The 18,585-nt window shown below is 32.2% G+C and overlaps 1 protein-coding gene across 1 annotated transcript in view; it reads left to right on the top strand.

The window, feature by feature from the left end:
* LOC123007019 (spondin-2) overlaps positions 1-17,061 on the top strand; it is a 59,134-nt gene extending 42,073 nt beyond the window's left edge. The window contains exons 2-7 of the mRNA XM_044402021.1: positions 9,349-9,560; positions 10,011-10,115; positions 12,269-12,448; positions 12,667-12,944; positions 15,869-16,032; positions 16,089-17,061. Of these exons, the coding sequence (XP_044257956.1) occupies positions 9,349-9,560; positions 10,011-10,115; positions 12,269-12,448; positions 12,667-12,944; positions 15,869-16,032; positions 16,089-16,285 (1,136 nt within the window). The 3' untranslated portion in view covers positions 16,286-17,061. The remainder of the gene's footprint in view (positions 1-9,348; positions 9,561-10,010; positions 10,116-12,268; positions 12,449-12,666; positions 12,945-15,868; positions 16,033-16,088) is intronic.
* The last annotated feature ends 1,524 nt before the right edge of the window (positions 17,062-18,585 follow it).

The following is an 18,585-nucleotide window of genomic DNA, read 5'->3' as shown; positions in this document are numbered from 1 at the left end:
GATTTATGATAATCGACATGTTTGCAATGGTAGTACTATAAATTTAGCTAAATATTTGTTTTATGAGTAGACTGAAATAAATTTAGCTTTTGGTTCAATGGCTAAGTTCTGTGGTCAAGCTAAAGTCGTGCAACTTTGACAAACTATGTAGAATTGTGGCTATAGTAACCCTAGGGAAATTATGCAAACACAATACTCTGAAGTTGCATGCATTTTAAATAACGAAGAGGTGCACATGAGAGAAGGGTATTCGTTTTTGATAATCCACTGTATAATTTGTAGTTTTTTAATGCTAGATTACCTTGTAAAATAAAAATAATATAGCAGTAACGTGAGTAAATGTAAGCCGATTGAACATGCTTTGTAAAGTTGTATCACGGTTAAAGCTTTGTTTGAAACTTTAAATCCAAAATCAATCGAACATTGTAAAGGAAAAAGTTAGTACAAAGGATGTGAAATAAATAAATTAAGACAGTAGTCTGGAGCAGAAATAAAAGCGTTCGTCAAAGTGTAGTGCCCCCAGACTGCATTTTTGTTAAAACTTCTTTAAACAATTAATTAAAAGCAACTTAGATGAAATAAAACCAAGCGAATTCGGTTTGTTTGTTCATCCTTCAATCGATATTGGAATTAAGCCTTTATCTAAGCGGCTGCACTTTTTGCTCTGTTGCACACTTTGTTAAGAAATAATCCGAGTTTGACTCTTGAATTTTAACGCAAAGTTGAATTGTTAAAGTTTGATGGCCAATCAGCTGCATTCATCTGGACAAAACGTCAATTTACAGTCCCATAAAACAAACGAAATGACGTGGTGCTCTCTCGATATTTGCAGCTCGCTGGAGTTTTACGGCTTCGCACGACATGTTCGATTTGGTTGACTCGATAGTTGGAACAAATTACCGGAAAATCCTCGGACGTGAGTTATATAGTGGCCAACCACCAGTCACCGTTACTGATATACAACTGCGCTCTTCTCAACTAAACTTGTCACTACCAAAACGTACAGCAAACATGCAAAGTACGAGCTACATCGTTAATCCTGATTCCGGTTTCAGATGCAACACAAGTCTAGTCTATTCAACTCAAATATTCTCTGTTTGTACGTCTATTTAAATTATTTTACATAGACATTTTTAAAATTTACTGGATATGTTTCGATATGTTTGTGGGGTTATTGGGTGATTAATTATCCCGGCGCATCCACCAGTTTTGTATCGATTTAGTCCGGAATGTTAATTAAAAATTAGGCTTATTAAATCAACACAGAATTATTACTAATTCTATTTATGAAAAAAGGCGAGTACATAACTTAAAATTTAAGTGTAAATTCATTTACGCGAAAACACAAAATAAGAACTATATGATTGTATGTTTTGTTAAATATTAAATGATTTGGAATAAAAGTAAGTAACGTTAAGTTATTAAATAGATAAGTACAAAAATTGCATTTAGTTTAGGTTTAAATTTAAATCAACTAATAAGCTTTAGTATCAAAAATGTACTGTTTCCACATTCGACAGATTTTTTAAATGGAAAATAATCTTTTGCATGTTTAAAATGTTTAAATACCTAGCTATTTCCTGTAAATCAAAATAGCTGTGATAATTTTCTATTATCATTCGTATAAATTTATAAACATCAAAATAATATAATTTTATTTAATTAATTTTGTTTTGATTAGTAATATTTAAATTTGTTTATATATTATTTATAGTTATTGAAATAATTTAATTTAATTTTAAGTTTTATTCTGTCCATGAATTTTTTGTCGCATTTGCCAGTTTAAAAGCACTTTACAAAAAAAAAATATTTTTTGAAAATCATCCAGGCATACCTTATTTTTCAAATCTAAAGTTTTCTTACAAATTAGTTTTTAATCAAGCAGTGCTGAACCCTTAAAAATTAAAATTTACATTGAATTTTTTTTATAGTCGTTTTATCTGTCCGGGGACACACTGTATTATAATAGTTACAAATAATTATTTCTTAAAAGTTGAATGCTTCAACTCTTATTGAGGATATATTGACATTTAAAACTTTATTTTAAAATTAGTGAAAAAAACTAATGTTGTTTATAATATTTGACTATCCCGGCGCATTCACCAATTTTGCACTAATAATCCATATTTACTGAAAGCTTAAGCGGCTTATCGTTTATAAATGCATCAGCAATGGGTATTTACAACTATGTTTTGTTAATTTTTCCGATTTAGTGCATTAATATTAATGTCGTTCATTTTGCATTAAGTATAACTAACGCACTGTTTTTTAATCCTGATAATTGCATATGCCTCGGTTATTTAACGATATTACAATCTCACCTATTTATTTTAAAACTTAGTTTCAATTTTCTGCATTTAGTCAGATTTTTATTAGTGGTAGAAGCGAAACACTCATTAGTATCGCATGTGGTTCTTCGAAAATTTCCGAAAAATGTACATGAAGGAAATACAAACGAACATTTTTTCACTTTTGAAAAAAAATTTTAATATATCAATTAAGAAAAGCTTCTTTATGGCGCGCCTCAATAATGTTTATAATGCCGCAATTGCATCAAGTCACTAATTACACTTAAGCACTCTTGGAATTAGTAGTCGCTAATTGCAATATGGAGGGTCATTAAATAGAAATATACTAGTCTCGTGGGTAATTCCAAGTCAATTTACTTGTTGTATGACAGTCCGAACAAAAAAGAACACAATCAAGTGGTAATGGTGTTATTTTTTATTAATAAAGTGAGTTCTCGTTTCGTTTTCTTCTTTTGATATTGTTTTGTTAAGGTTCGTTATGGTCCTTTTTCCGTACAAACGTTCCCAAACAATGTCTTGATTTTCTATTAAGAAGGGGCTTTGCGGAATAATTTATGTAAATCCAGCACCATTATTTCAATTTCCCTCTCTAACAAATGGAATTTTGAAATTTACTCATATTTCAACACGATAACAAGAAAAATCTCGATCGCCTCTTCCACGAATTTATTCCAATGTTGCGTAATTATGCATCGCCACAATCCTCTAGAGGGTTGTGCTTTTGCAGGGTATTTCCACGATTATCCAGATTTCCGACACGCGGACATTTTATAAATAATGTGGAATTTTATGTAGGTATGCTAATTTCGGATTTTAAATCGTCAATTATTTCGCAATTTGGTACTCGTACTAGTACTAATGAAATAAACAAGCAAACCTAACAGTTATTACCAATAACGAACTAATAAATTGCTTTGAAAATGTTATAATTATATGAATATGGAAGAAAAACATTGAATTGGGAATGTAAATGTTTGTTAATTATCGTGGAACATGTAGGGAACTTTGCATCGCTTTTTTAATTAGAAAAGTTGAATTCGTTTGAACTGTGTGTTTGTCATTTTATTTTTCTAGAAAATATGTGCCAGTTTTCAAAAAATTCGATAACCTTTCAAGTCACGACTTTCCTGTTGGAAACTTTTCACATTTGCAAATATAAAAACTTTTGTAATATAAAATTTGCCCCTTGACACTAGTAAATATTTGGGACTATAACGGTTTTATTAATTTCGCTTGTCTTAAATATCTCAGTTTACAGTCATATAAAACGGTTCTTTGTATATTGATTCCTGTTTCGGAAAATGTATTGTCTAGAGTTTACTTGTTTAATAGTTAATCTCTAAGTTAACTTCGGATTTCTGTGTTTAATTAGCACATTGTTGACTTAAACCCTAGACGACCATAATTCAATATTATTAAATTTCGTTTGTTTGAGATTGTATAAGGGATTTATCTAAACTTTAAGCTATGCGAGACGTTTTAACAATTTTAATGAATTTACGATCGCTAATAGAGCAATTTATTGAGAACAATACCACGAAATAGGGCCTTTCTCTAACAATTGCAGTAAACCTCACGCTACACTATTTCAAATAATAACCACCAAATAAAAATTCACACTATGAGCAATGCTTATGAATGGTATTATAGACAACCCACATTGTAGGTGACTGTTTTAGTTCGTTTCGATTGTAAATAATGTTCTATAGACCAATAGTACAATCCTGGCAATGCGACGTTCTTGGAGCATTAGAGTTATAATTCTTCTAAAGTACAGAATGTCAAGGTTGATTTAGCGCATTCTTTTGAAAAAGAAGTTACTTTGAAGCTTCATCTGGAGTTAGTTTTTAATTCTTAACTTGAATTTTTGAGTCTGAATAATTTGTGTGCTGTTGAAAAAATCTTCTGGTAAAGGTCGTAATAAAGACTAACAGCCGTCTTGTTGATTGTGGATGTTGCGTGCAGATATATCCGCATAATTACTGCAATTACTGTAAAATTGCAAAATGCAGGCGTCCGTTGGTAGTAAAGGGAGACAGTAGCAGGCAGTCAATTAAAGTCGCTTCATCACCGACATGCGAAAGTTAGAGCTTTGCTGATCTCATTAATTTTCAACGTAATGAGAGCGCTCTAATTAAACGGACATGAATATTTGATGGCCTGAATCTTTGTTAATTAAAATTATGCCAAGAAAGAACACGGCTAATTTATTTTTTACCCAAGGTTTTTTCACTGTCTACTGTTTTATTTAATAATTATTGCGTGGAAAACAGATATTAGAAGACGATAAGGGGATACTTTGAACTGGATCAAACTAGCCGCAGTAAATATATCACCACCTACGACATTTATTTGCAAAAGTTTACAAATAAAGTTTTGGAGACACACAGACAAATTTCCACTAGAAGCCAAATTTTTACCAAAGCGAACAACGATCGATTACCTGATTCTGGGAGAAGCACTTAAACTTCGTAAACTCTCTGATTTATGCTGATTGGCAGCGCTTTACAAATCGATCTTTTAATTTTGCAATTTTTATACCAAATTAGGTCAATTACCAACGCTCCAAAAGACACAGACGTAATAAAAAGAGTCTCAGAATATCACTTAGTTTTTTTAATGACTTAATTTAAGTACCATTTTTACAGACAATTCTCAGTTTTCCTTTCGTAGGTGCTTAATTAATTAGTCCTGCTTAATTTTTTTTCAATGTGTTCATAGTAGATTATACATAATACAGTTTAGGAATGTTTTTTCTCTACGACCATTAGTGAATGTAATAATTTCGAAATCATTTTTAATAATAGAAAGTAAAAATTCTCACTCTTGAGCAGATACAATATTTATCCTGAAACACACGCTTCTTACGTGTTTTGCGCGTATTTTCATTCTATAACAAGTGATTGAATGAATATTCTAACGGGCGTTTTTTAAATTTGGTGTCGAAGCTGTCCATCAAAGTTTGATTGTGAACGAACCATCGTATTGAAAGTTATTAATCTGACATTTGACAACTCCCCGGGCGTATGAAAATTGTGGTCCGTTCACAACACACTCATATCACTCCCAATGACGCCAAATTTACCCAAATACCCGATATAATTACGCTAAACGAAATATAGATACATTGCCATGGATTTCAAAACTGTCAGTGTCAAATATCAATGTCAAATAACTTGTTTTGTTTAGATTTAATTGTTTTTGATTCATACTTTTGTGGTAGTGGAGAAAATAGAGTCTGTTTCTCGGTTAGATTCAAAATTCGATCTATTCGTTCAACTCGTTCACGATCGCTAACGTTCGCGTCGAATTTTAATTCTAACCTTGTTACAGAATATACTATTCATATTGGCTGAGAAACTCCAGCAGAGTGATTCAAAATAGTCAAGTCGATAAAATTGAAAAAAATTGATTTGAGATGTAATCTACCAAACATAGTTTGCAGAGCCATCAGTTCATAATTTCTCATGTTATTTGTGTTATTATTTTGCTTGTTAAAACTTGTTCACCACGAAAAAGTTCTTGGAAATAACAACACTAAACTCAAGAATGTAAGTTCTAAGAAAATCAAAAATTGAAAAGTATTAAACGAATGCGATAACATAAACTCTGAAACGACATAGTACGAAGCTATTCACAATAAAAAGATTTACTGGAGAAACAAATAAATATACGAGTATTTCGAAAAGCTTTGTTTAATTATTCTATAGTAAATTTTGAAAGTTTAAAAAAGTACTTAACCTTTGAGAGTTCCAAGTTTTTGTTTAGTTAAATTTTTAGGTCCGTTGAGGGGTTGTAAATAAACTTCAAGTCATAACGTTTTTAATATTTATTTTTACAATGTATTTATTTTTTTCAACATTTTGTGTGTATTCGTATTAATATATTATTAAAATAAATACTAGCAATTTTGTGGTTTACGTCCTGATTACGTTTTTGATGTAAAAGCAAAGCTTGCAAAAAATGTTTCCATAAATTGAATCATTGATTTTCACTAATTTGCTGTTGGAATAGTGTGTATAAACGGCAAAAAGGATTATTTTGAATAATGTAGGAATATTAGTTAATTTCGTTGATTTTATTTTTGAAATGCGAATTTGAGTGGTTTGGAATGATGTCGAATCCGCCTCTGGAACTAGACCACTGAATAAAAACTGAGACAATGGTCAATAAAAATGGCCGTGGCTGGGCGAGTTTGTGTCGGAAAAGAAAGAGAGCTAACGGTGATTGTATTGTTTATGTGTGGAGTCGATCTGATTCTTGTACCGTATCTTAGTGGTCGATCGGTCTAGTCTGGCAGGTGTGCGCAAGGTGCAGTCAGTCCTGCAACTAATCTTCAAGGAATGCACACCGGATCCACGGCAACTTTTTATTTGCAGATTTGCGGCTCGCGCGCTTCACTACACTCGCCAGATATAAACAGGTTCAACTGACTTTCATTAAATTTATTTATCCGCTTCAGTGATAAAGACCTAACCGGATCTATTCCCGGCCCTAGACAAGTCTAGCGAAATATCAAATAACTCCACATATCTAATACCGTCAACAAAAGTTGCTCGAAGCAACACAGGTGGACTTGTTTTTTGGTTAATCAATTAAATTTTGTCAACTGCATCTGCTTCTTCTTCAATATCCTGTCATCCTTTTTACCGACAGTTGGTTCAGGTGCGTTCAGCAAATCATTAAAGTTATTTATACCCTCAATAATATAACGTCATTATTGAAACGATTGTGAATTTAATTAATTGAGGCATCGGAGTCTGCCGTACATGGCTATAATATGAATTATTGTTTTTATTGTTAATGTCTGTGATGATTGCTGGCCCTGACAGGTTGCTATCGGAATTAATAACAGCTTTTTGTATAGACTTGTGCGTTTACCGTTGTACCCTAACGCATTTATCATGAATGAAAAGAACGCCTGTGTTGGGGTTGCCGCTCTTGAGTTCATGAAATAAAACTAATTTTTCAAGATGAAACGGATATTTGTAGTTGCGGGGGCGGTTGAAGAGGAGGCTTTGACTGCAATCGATTCATAAGTTTGCAAGCCAATGGGAATTAATTATTCAAGCTTTCAGCGAAAGCTAATTATTTTAATTTATTTTGAAGCAGATTCAAAGTTTGCCCAACAATCAAACTCTGTTATTCAGTTTCTATACAATATATAACACACGTAATTTATATGTTCGTTTAAATGTTAGAGATCTCTGTTTTATAGGGTTTAAAATATTAGGTAAAAATATATTTAGCTTTAGTGAGATGACTTTATATGTCAAAGCATAATAGTTGCTGGATTTTAATTAAACGTTTCTTATTGATGCTAGAGCGTTGCTAGAATTTGTTTTATGATTAATAATAATTATTAAAAACCACTATAAAATCCACACCGGAAAGTTACGAGTACATAAATCTCCTTTGACAAAAGCAAAAATTTAATCTCTCGTAATACATGGCTAAGTTTTATTAAAGAAGATTCTTCATAAATGGCATTCCTTTAATGTATTTTTGATACTCGCCTTAAGGTTTTCTTTAGATGATGAAATTTGGAATTTAATAACGTTCTACACTACGTCCTCATATTAAAATAAAGCTAACAATAAAATGTGAAGAGTTCTTTTGTGATATTAAAATATTTTTTCGCACATTGGTTTAAATCAAATCATTTTAGCGAAATTTGTTAGGTTTTAAATCTTTTTGATTAAATTCTTCTTGAATACAGGCACAAGTGTATTGTGAAGGGGAAATTACTTTTATGAAGTACTCGGTAATACGTTTATATTGTCGTTGGGAACGTTTGAACTTTTACAAGTCTTTTAACTTCAAAGAGAAAAAACGAAGCGACTTGGATGATCGCCGAATAAAAAAATCTCGTTTCGCTACCTTTTTTATAATTAATTTTGTTATGTGGCTTGAAAAACAATTTAGCGACACAAGAAAATGTTTGCGATGGCACTGTTAGAAATCGTCAAAAGAAGTAGTGTTTTTCAATTTGCTCAAGTAGGTATCAAATTTTTTATTGAGAATTTAGGTGTAGTTAACCCTTGGAAATATTCATAGCAAATATTGGTGTAAAATCTTTACGATGAGAAAAGGTTTTAAATATTTCTTCTCTAGGTTTTTTCCCTTTTTAATAATTAAACAATAGAGTGTATTTATTATACGTAAGCAATTTATTGTTTTTAAATAATAAAAGAACTGAAAGCATCGTTTCATTTTTAATATTTTTCTAAAATAAAAATTTATTAAAGAGCGTCTTTTGATGAGTAGTTAGAAAGCATTTCACAATATAGTATTTTCTTATTTTTCCCTAAAATTTCATTTCCTATATTCACCTTATCTCTCTTGTAACAAATAGAAATCACCTTTCGTAATAACACTAGACTTTTCTAATACCTACCTTTTTCTGAAGCTGTTCCATATTGTCCGTTCACAGACTTAAAGTTGAATGCACCTACGAGTAGATAGGTATTATTGGAAATAGATCGATGTCGCAGGATGTGAGATGGTTAAAGCAGGAATGTTTTCAGTGAGTGAATGCAGCAGCAAAGCATACCTGATTCTCTTAGAAGAACAGAAGTAAAATGCAATGATGCTTTTAAATTTCATGATGGCATCTATACACCGTGTCTTTACATTCATAAAACCTGTCGCCTGTTTTAGATGTAGTTTTAATAGCGGATGTTTCAGATACATGCCTCGAAATATAATGCTCATAGTTGCGGCACAAAAACTTGATTTTATTTCTTGGCCTGTTTTTGTCGTTGATGAGAATTATCTCGATTTGAAGGACCTTAATATCCGCAAACAACATAAAATAAATCTCTCGCCAGATGGCGATTCTGGGCTCATTTTGCCAAGCCGAGATCTCATTAGCTCTGGATTGATTCTTATCATTTTTCTTATCAAGGATTTTTATTGAAATTACATTCTTTCTTGATCAAAGTTAAACTAAACCAAGCGAGTTAATTGCATCGAGTTTGATAAAGCGAAAGTGCTGGAAGTGAAGTTTTATTTATTAAATGTTGGTATATTGTTGCAGGTCGAAGCCACAACAAATCATTCACTTTGTTCCGGTTGGGTCAGAAATCGTCGCCTGGAGTGAAAGCTTTCGCTGAAACGGGTCGTTCAGATGTCCTAGAGGAGCAAAGTCAAGGCGAAGGAGGAATTTACGATGAGTTCAACGCTCCTCCCATTACAACAGGCGTCGGCAGGACCGAAGCGGAATTCTTCGTCGATGGAAACCATTCAAGGGTAAATTCAAAAGTGTCGATACTATCACAAATTTTAATTTTATATCGGATGGATCTTTCTGGTCACAACCTTAGACAATAAAGAATGCTATCTAAGTAGAGTGACGAGGACGCGTGTCCAGCGTGCAGATGCTTGATCGTGACCACGCATCTATCTCATTACCGGCCACTGCTCTTTTCTCCTCAGCTTCATTCATTGTTTATTAGCTCTACTTGTTTCCTCATGGCGACCACATTCTTCTCTTTGCTTGCCTTTTCAAGCGAAATTCACTACTCGGACCTGAAGAAATTTAAATAAGGAACGATAATTTACAGAGTAAAAATAGATTTCACTTCAAACGTTTTATCTCTAAAATACTTTTATTTTACGTTTATTGCCATAAAGAATGAAAACGCCTTTATTAGTTATTTTGTGAGTCACTATTTGTGAGGTTTTGTCTGTTTGTTTTAGGTTTCGCTTATGACACGAATTATTCCATCACCAGATTGGTTTATTGGGATTGACAGCTTTGATCTATGCGTTAACGGTAATTGGCTAGACAGCATCACAATTGAGGTAAGCTCTTCACTGATTAAAAAAACCTTAGTGTATCAACAAATACTGCTTTCTCTCTTAACATTTTAATTCTTTACTATGAAAACCATCATCTTAGTCTTAATGATTCAATTTTAACAATCTCTGTAGACAAGCATACAAATAAAACACAAAAAATAACAACCTCATTTAACATTGCTTTATTTCAATTTCTCGATAAATATTAAATCTTTTGGAGAAAATATCTCAAAAACAAAGAGTTATGTACATTCCATTTATTTTTCAATATCGTAAAGAAGGTTTTTTATCTAAAAGCTAAACTATTGCTCCGTGCAGTAGTAGTATTAGTATTATAGTCTGATTAAGTAAACTTTCTTTCAACTTAATTTTATTCCAAAATATTTAAGTGGTTAAATCTCCGCAGAAGATATTTCGACAAGAAATTACCCACTTACTGCAAAGATTTTGATACGATAAAGAAGGAAGATATGTGATTTAAGGACGTATATAATTGAATTGAATATATATTTTTTTGTGTTATACATCAAAATAAAGTGGCTTTAAATTCATAGGGCACTAAGCTACATCTTATTATCGAAAAAAATACAATGCTTTTTATTGTCATTCCTGTAATTTATGTCATATAATGCAAAAACTAAATTATTTTAGGACGTTAAATTTTTTATAATTATATAAGAAAATAAAATAAATAATGATATTTATTTTTCCTACGACCATATACGAAACTAGATTATAACGCACAATTACATATGCGCGAAAATTGACAATATCGTACGAGGTCAAAAACCTGTGCGATTTGTTTTCGCACTGTGTGTTAGAAATCTAACGCACAATTCACACTCGAATGTTTTGTATTTTTTCATTCAACGTATTTTTTTTGTATCCATTATAAAAAATGAATCGTTATTCAACGTATTTTTGTATCCATTATAAAAAATAAATTGTTATGAAAAAAAATATGTTCGTAAGAAAAAAATTATTTATGGTCGTAGGAAAAATAGTGTACAAAACTTTCAGGAAAGTGTCTAACGCACTCGCGGTATTGCCTGCACTCGGCTAACGCCTCGTGCGCAACTTTCTCGCTTGTGCGTTATTTATCGTTTTCCGTGCTCTTTATGTAATATACTATAACATTAATTGAATACCCAAGTCAATTTAGCAATTCAATTGAACAGGTGATTAAAGTAAAATTACCATCGACTGTATTTACTTCCTTAAGCATACAGGGTGTGCCCGAGAAAAAAAATTCAAGTAAAATAAGATACCGCTAACATGGAAAAATGAGGAATTTGTCAATTAGCATTTAATGATATTATACTGATGATCTTGTAGAGGTTTTCTTATAATTATTAAGAAAGATACAAAAATTTTGCTAATAAAAGCCACAAATAGCAATAAACAGAGTTACAGTAAATTTAGGATACAGCTTTCTTGTTTCCTCTTAATAGTCTGTAGGAAAAAAACTTGGAAAATTATAATTTTCCCAAAAGAAATAGAGTCAAAGTGCAAAATTTAAACTCTCATATTTTTTTTAATATTTTATCCATGTTTCTGGTATCTTACCATTTCTCTGGGGCACGAGTTCTGGCGCACCTGTATAAGTATACATAATCATGGAAATACATTTTTTACACTTTTCTATGTAACAAATTAATCCTATTATTGTATCTTAGGATTGGCTGTTGAATGCAAATCGGAATTTTTAATAAATCGAGAACAGTGACATTCAGATTAAATTTTTAAATGCTTTTCATTTTCTTGAAACACTGTAGCATTAATAATTCTCCTTGTGAGCATTGTGTTTACTTGTTCCCAGAGACATTAGATCCTCTGTAGATTAAAGACAAGACAGCGTAAATTACAGCATACACTTCACATGTCCATTCTCGCAATCAAGAATTTCATCTAACAAGCACCATCTCATATTTCTCTTTATTCGGAGGCGACTCATCTTGGCAAAATCAGTCGACAAAGCTCTGATTCTGACGGTTGGATGCAATTAAGTCCCCGTTTAGTCGTGCTCGTTGTGCGGTCTTAATTTGTCAATTAAAGTGCTTAATTCTGCAGGCTAAAAGGGCCCTTGTTGCTTGATGTATCGTACCTACCTCATTTGACACTCGCTAAATTGTCACTTAGAATGTGGTTATGTTCAGGTGGATCCGATTGATGCCGGAACCGACAACGGATTTACGTTCACAGCCCCCAACTGGCCGACAGAACCACAAGGGGAGGCCTATCGCATTACGGCCCATTACCCCGCTCATCCTGCTGGATCGTTCTTCTATCCCTATCTGAAGCGTCTTCCTCCCATCGGCACGTTTCAATTTATTAAGGTAATGTCTTATAAGTTCGCAACTTGGACGGGCATATGTTCCATAACAAATGAACTGGAAATGTTTTTTATCGAGAGCTGTACTTAAGAGTTCTAGCTCGATAAAAAAAAGAGAACAAATCAGGTTGGGCTTTTAAAAAAGTGCTTCAAATCGGCAAGTGTCTTGTAATTGAAAGGACCTTCCCTTTTTTGATAAATGAAAATTCGCGATTGTTTCAGGTCAAAGAGTACGAGCTGAGTGAAGTATTCCACCATGCCGAAGACGATCAACGTTATGAAGTTTTAAAAATGGAGCACTTGACCCAAAACAGCATAAACGTTTTAAATGGAAACAGCGATATTGAAACAGCAATCGAAGAAGAACGTGAAGAACAGGAAATTCATCAGCGTCCTCGACCTCGACCCCGTCCATATAAACAATTCGTTCTTTCGACATCTACGACTACAAGTTCCACTTCGAGAGTCTCATCTGATCCCGATAGATCACTCAACAGCATGTAAGTTAGCAGAATAATATTTTGCTTTCGAAAAACCGATCTAACAATAAAAATATATGCGGAATGGAAAAAAATTACAAAACGATGATGGTAAACGTTTACCTTCGCTTTTGTAAATAGGAATGTGTTTGCTGATGAAACAACAACAGAAAATGCCAAACGATTGGCGCATTTAAATCGATCATTACGCAAATGTCGCGTCTTGTTTGGCAGCGTTTCCACGCGAAAAAATATTGTACAGATGTTTGCTTTCATGAATTGCATTAGCGGTCTTTTACCAATCGAAACAATATTTTGCTTTGCCCATACATACTAATTTCGTTTAATTGAAAATCTGATCGCAAAATTCAATTTAAAACATATGCTTGCGAAAACTGATTTTGAGCTATGTATTTTCAACCAAATTGTTGCTGTTGTCTGACTTGTTGCTTTATAGACTTGAGAAATCATTGAGTACCAAATCCGGATAGCATAAAGGATGTTCAACAACTGTGTATTTGCATTTACAAAGCTGTTGCTGGAATTTAAGGGACATTTTTTGAACATCCAGACTATTTAATCCAGACTTGAAACCCCGGAGGTAATTTTACTCTCATCGAGTTTTATCACTAAATAGTGAATTTTAAAAGCGAATAATAAGGTATATTAAAGGAGAGATCAACTTTCAAAATACATTTTTTTATGATTCGTAACAAAAATTTAAAATTCTGGAAGTACAGTGACGAAAGATTTTTTTCAGTATCTTAAAAATTGAGTAAAATATAATTTTTTTGATAATTTGGTGCATGAAGTGATGACGTCGGGCGGGCAGCACCAAATGATACGTATATCCGTTGCAACCGATACTGTAACTAGTTGAGATCTGTTACAAAAAGTTACAATTTGTTTCAAAAATTTTATCTTCTAGTGACCCAGAGATACAAAGCATTGAAAAAGACGTTGCTTTTCTAATGTTACTAAATATACGTTCAGAAAGTAGGCTACATAGAAAGTTAATTAAACCGAAAATTATTACTTATTTCGCCAAAAGAGCACAATTACGTCTTTGAACACAAAAATCTGAAAAACTTGGAACTTTAAAGGATTACAACAAGTAAAACGGTTAATTATTGGAAGCTTCCATGTGCCTATTTTAACGTTTTGGCAAATTCGGCCTACGAAATTGGAAATGTAAGGCTTTTTTTGAAGGTTTATATCTCTCATGTCTCAAGAACTAAAATTATGGAAAATGTGGTATACATTCAGAAAAGAATGAGCAATAATCTGAAATCAGTAAAAACTTAAGTTTCTCTCTGTCGCACACCACAGCTCAGTACAAAAATAAGTAAAAAACTGTGCCTTCGTCTTTTGAGTATCACAATTAGAAGACAAAACTAGAAATGTTATTGAATTAAATTACAATGATCTACAAAGTTTTTTTCTTTAAGCCAAACAAAAATTCGTCGATATCCGGAAAAGAATAACAAAAATATTTCATTGTGAAACATCGCAAAATTTTAGTTGTCCGGTTAATTTTGGCGGCCAGTGTAAATGTGGTTTTAGAATATGACGTTTCCATGGTTTATTTCTATTTTCCAATTCAAAGTCAATATTCAAACTGATTTAGATAAAATAGGGAATAGTTATATTGTGCAGAGAAGTCACCATCATAGATTATATTTATTTATTTATATATATTTATATTTATTATTATTTATATTTATATTTTTATATTTATTTATATTTATTAACCGCCAACTATGACGCCAAATTTAAATAAACGCCCGTTAGTTTCGTTTCTGACAATTATTGTTTACTTAATTATTTATAGATTTATACTCATTAAAGAAATGCATTGAATAAATTCATTTTTATACATATATAAATGCTATTTATTTCAGAAAAATGTTATTTATAAATATCTATTATATTGAAGTCAGGTAAGTAACATAAAAAATTTTATTTGATTAATTATTTTTATTGAAACGTATAAATTTAACGCCGTGGTCAACTTGTGATGCTTTAGGTCTACCTATCAAAAATATTCTGGGGAATATGAAACGGATATTTAAACATTTCTTCAATTCTATTTCATTCTTGGCGTATTGCATTATTTTATTTGTTAATTTGCTATTTCAATTGTATACGTTTTTTTTAAGCACTGTTTTGTCGATTTTGAGAAATTGTAGTACAAATGCTTCAAAAATTTTTTTGCTATTTGCATTGTCCTGATCAATGTAACATTGAAAGATATGAGAAATGTAGCCTTTTTGGAGCATACTTCAAACGACTATTGTGATAACTTTCTAAACAGCCAGTATGACAATAATTTTTTATGCGGCCTAAATCATTTAAAAATTGTTTATCCAAAACCACCGACACAATAAAACTTTGTTAACGAAGTAAATCATTGTGTTCTTCCAAATCATTCATCTGTTAAGGGAAATTATCGAAAAAAAAAGTCATAGGCCAACGTATCGCAGTAAACGGTGAGCTGTTTGATGGAGTTGGGCTGGTGACGTCACAGCAGTTTCACAAAATATTTAATTTTGAAGCTCCCAGTCTAAATATTTCGAATTTAATTTCACAAATGTTCATGTTTTATTACATTGCGTTTATTAGGTAAATAAAAAAATATGCATTTTGAAAGTTGATCTCTCCTTTAAAGTGTCTTGAAATTGAATGTACAAAAAATACAAATATAATACAAAAAAAAAGCAAAAACCAAAAGTTATTAAAAACATGAATTTCCCTGTTTCCTCCTCAACCAAATTTTTGGTTTTCAAAATAAATGTTTGTTCAAAATTTCCGAAATTTGTTTAATAGCTGGTTTTAAGATAGTCGTGTATTCCTTGGTTTCAGCATTGTCTCTGCTCCTAAACGAAAAAAATCTACAAAACTCTTTGTTGAGTTATCTAAAATATTAATTTGCTTTCCATTTCCAGAAACGAACGAGACGACTCCGTGACGTCCCCTTCGATTCCAGCCGTGGTCCCTCGAGGGGACAAAGACGCCATCATAAACAGCATCGCAGATTCATATCTCAGTCATTCAAAGGACCATCACCATAAAAAGTACCGCAAGCCGCGAAAGAACATAAGGAAATACCGTGAGTGCTTGGTGTCGATCAAGAAGGGTTTGTAGGTGATTTCTTACGTTTTGCAGGACCGCCTCGGGACTGCCGCGTGAGCGAATGGTCGCCGTGGAGCGAGTGCAGCAAGTCATGCGGAATCGGCGAGATGCAGCGACGCAGAGAGGTGCTAAAGCATGCCAGACGCGGCGGTCGATTGTGCCCCCCTTTAGTCGAAACCAAATGGTGCGGATCGGCACGCTCCTGCAACAAGGAGTACTTCAAGTTTTAGGATAGCAAAGGCTCCTCGTGAGGGAGTTGTGCATTGATTTGGGCACTTTCAGTGTTCAGTGCTCGCGCCTATAGTAAAGAACTTCCATTTGGAGACACTCATTGTTTGTGATTCAACTCTCAGGGTTCACACGTTGAACTCTAAGCGCGGACTGTACCCAAAGATTGTTTGGATACATACAGCAATTTTGTAAGTATTTTTAACGATAATAATTATTTTTAAGAAGAGACAATCGATATTTATTGACATCCAAAATGATCGAACGATCGTGAAGCCCATTTTGAGGAAAAACAAGACGTCCTTATACAGTTCTCAGTCAGACTTCTTTTACAATAAGTAGATTTACGTGTAGGTACTTGTAATTTTTTCAATGAAAATTGTGTAAAAAATTTTTATTCTTACATAATTTTGTGTGTGATAAACAAACCGTTTTACTAATTTTTAAGGATAACCGCTAAATTATTTAGAAATTTGTAAATATAACTATAGGTACAAACAATGTAGTTGTTAGAAAAGAAATGTCAATGAAATTTCTATCAAAAATTTGTAAGAACTGTTGATTTTTATTGTATGAATTTCGTAATGTCAATATCATTCAACCAGGAATGGTCGCTCAGCGTCAAACCAAACATGACTTCTACATACTAGGCATATAGGATAATTTTGTATTACATAAGTTGTATGTATGTATAATTGTACTAATATTATAATTTTTAGTTACTTGTCATGCTCATATGTATTCAATAAAACAATAAACGTTATATTTACATAAATAATGACTCACTATTTTAATCACTATAAATCCCACTATGCAAAAGTCATATTTACATAATTATGCATCTACATTGGAAAGTCTTCTCTAAATACAACTGATTTACAAAATTAAACCATAAACACGCAAACTCAAATTACCAAAGTGATTAGTAAATAATTTAATCAACAAATTGAAACTCTCTACGTACAGACTAGTCATAACCGAGTCTAAAATTACAAACATCTGAAAAATTACGGAAGCGGATCAAAGAACATATTTTTTTTTAATCAATTAATACTGCGTGAATTTTTTTAACTAAACCAAATTAAAAAACTTCGAAGCTTAATTTAAGGTAACTTCATGGTCCAGAAATACTACAGTAAGTAAGTTAATTAAAAAATATTAACACGAGTACACTATGTTTAAAAATCAACAAACATAAAATGGAATAAGATAAGTTAGAAAAACACCCTTATTGAAATGCTTCATTATTTCATAACAAAGTAGCTATTGTGTATACACCCACGCTATAAACTGTCTATTTTTGGAGATATTTTATTTTCACATTTCTCTCATCCTTCCGAATTGAAGTGACAGTTTCTGTTCTTATTTCAGTATTCATTTACTTCCTGTATCTGAAGCCACACGTCCCTGACACCTTTCAGAAGTGCATGGTGAAAAACTTATCGTTTTTTCTTCACCTTAATTAAATATTTTGCACTCCAATTTTGTCCTTTATGTGCAATAGCTGCATATAAAAGCTATCTGTTCCAAAAGATTTGTGTTCTACTTATCGCCGGGTTCTTCTTTATGTTTATGATTCTCGAACCGTCTTTTCCTATTGGAACATCTTCTTCAAGCTTTCCTTTTCCGTCATTTTCAGTACTTGACAGCAGGGAAACTTTTATAGTCATCCGAGGCTTTTATCAGGCATCTTCACGGCCTTTTTTACCTTTTTAGTTTATGACTTGGTTTCGTAACCCTAAGAAGCGTTCATCTCATGTATTATGCACGATCGGAAACTAAAGCTACTTATTATTACCAAACGTTTTGTACACCTTATTGTAATAAACGTGATGAAAAATAAAAATTTGTTCTTTTAATATAAATGTGATTCTGAAAATTTCGTAATTAAAAAGTTTGCGACATAAAGTCTAGTCGTTTTGCACATGTGTAGGTAAAGTTTGTTTGCATAAATAAACTTGAATTAAAATGGAGCAATTCTGGCAACAAGTTAAATCTCTTAATACTGCTGTTTGCGTCTTGTATTTCCGAAAGTTGTCCAAATCCACTAATATTACAAATTTATAATTCATCGAAGTTAAAGAAACTGTAATCTTCAACTTTTGCATCAAACTTGCTTAGTCAAACTTTAAAATGCTGCTTTATTAGGTTTTAGGATTTAATTAGTAGAGTTAATTAGATGAGATAAAACATTTTTAATATTCAATTCAGTTACACAAATAAAAATTTAGTAAGAAATGGAAAGCTTTTTCTCACAACTTTTATCATTTGTGTTTAATTTCTTGTGACGTGGTGGAGGGTT

Source organism: Tribolium madens, unplaced genomic scaffold, assembly GCF_015345945.1.
Source record: "Tribolium madens isolate multiple individuals breed KSU strain unplaced genomic scaffold, Tmad_KSU_1.1 Scaffold_3;HRSCAF=73;Tcas5.2_LG2, whole genome shotgun sequence".
NCBI lineage: Eukaryota > Metazoa > Arthropoda > Insecta > Coleoptera > Tenebrionidae > Tribolium > Tribolium madens.
This window is presented reverse-complemented; position numbering and strand designations above follow the sequence as displayed.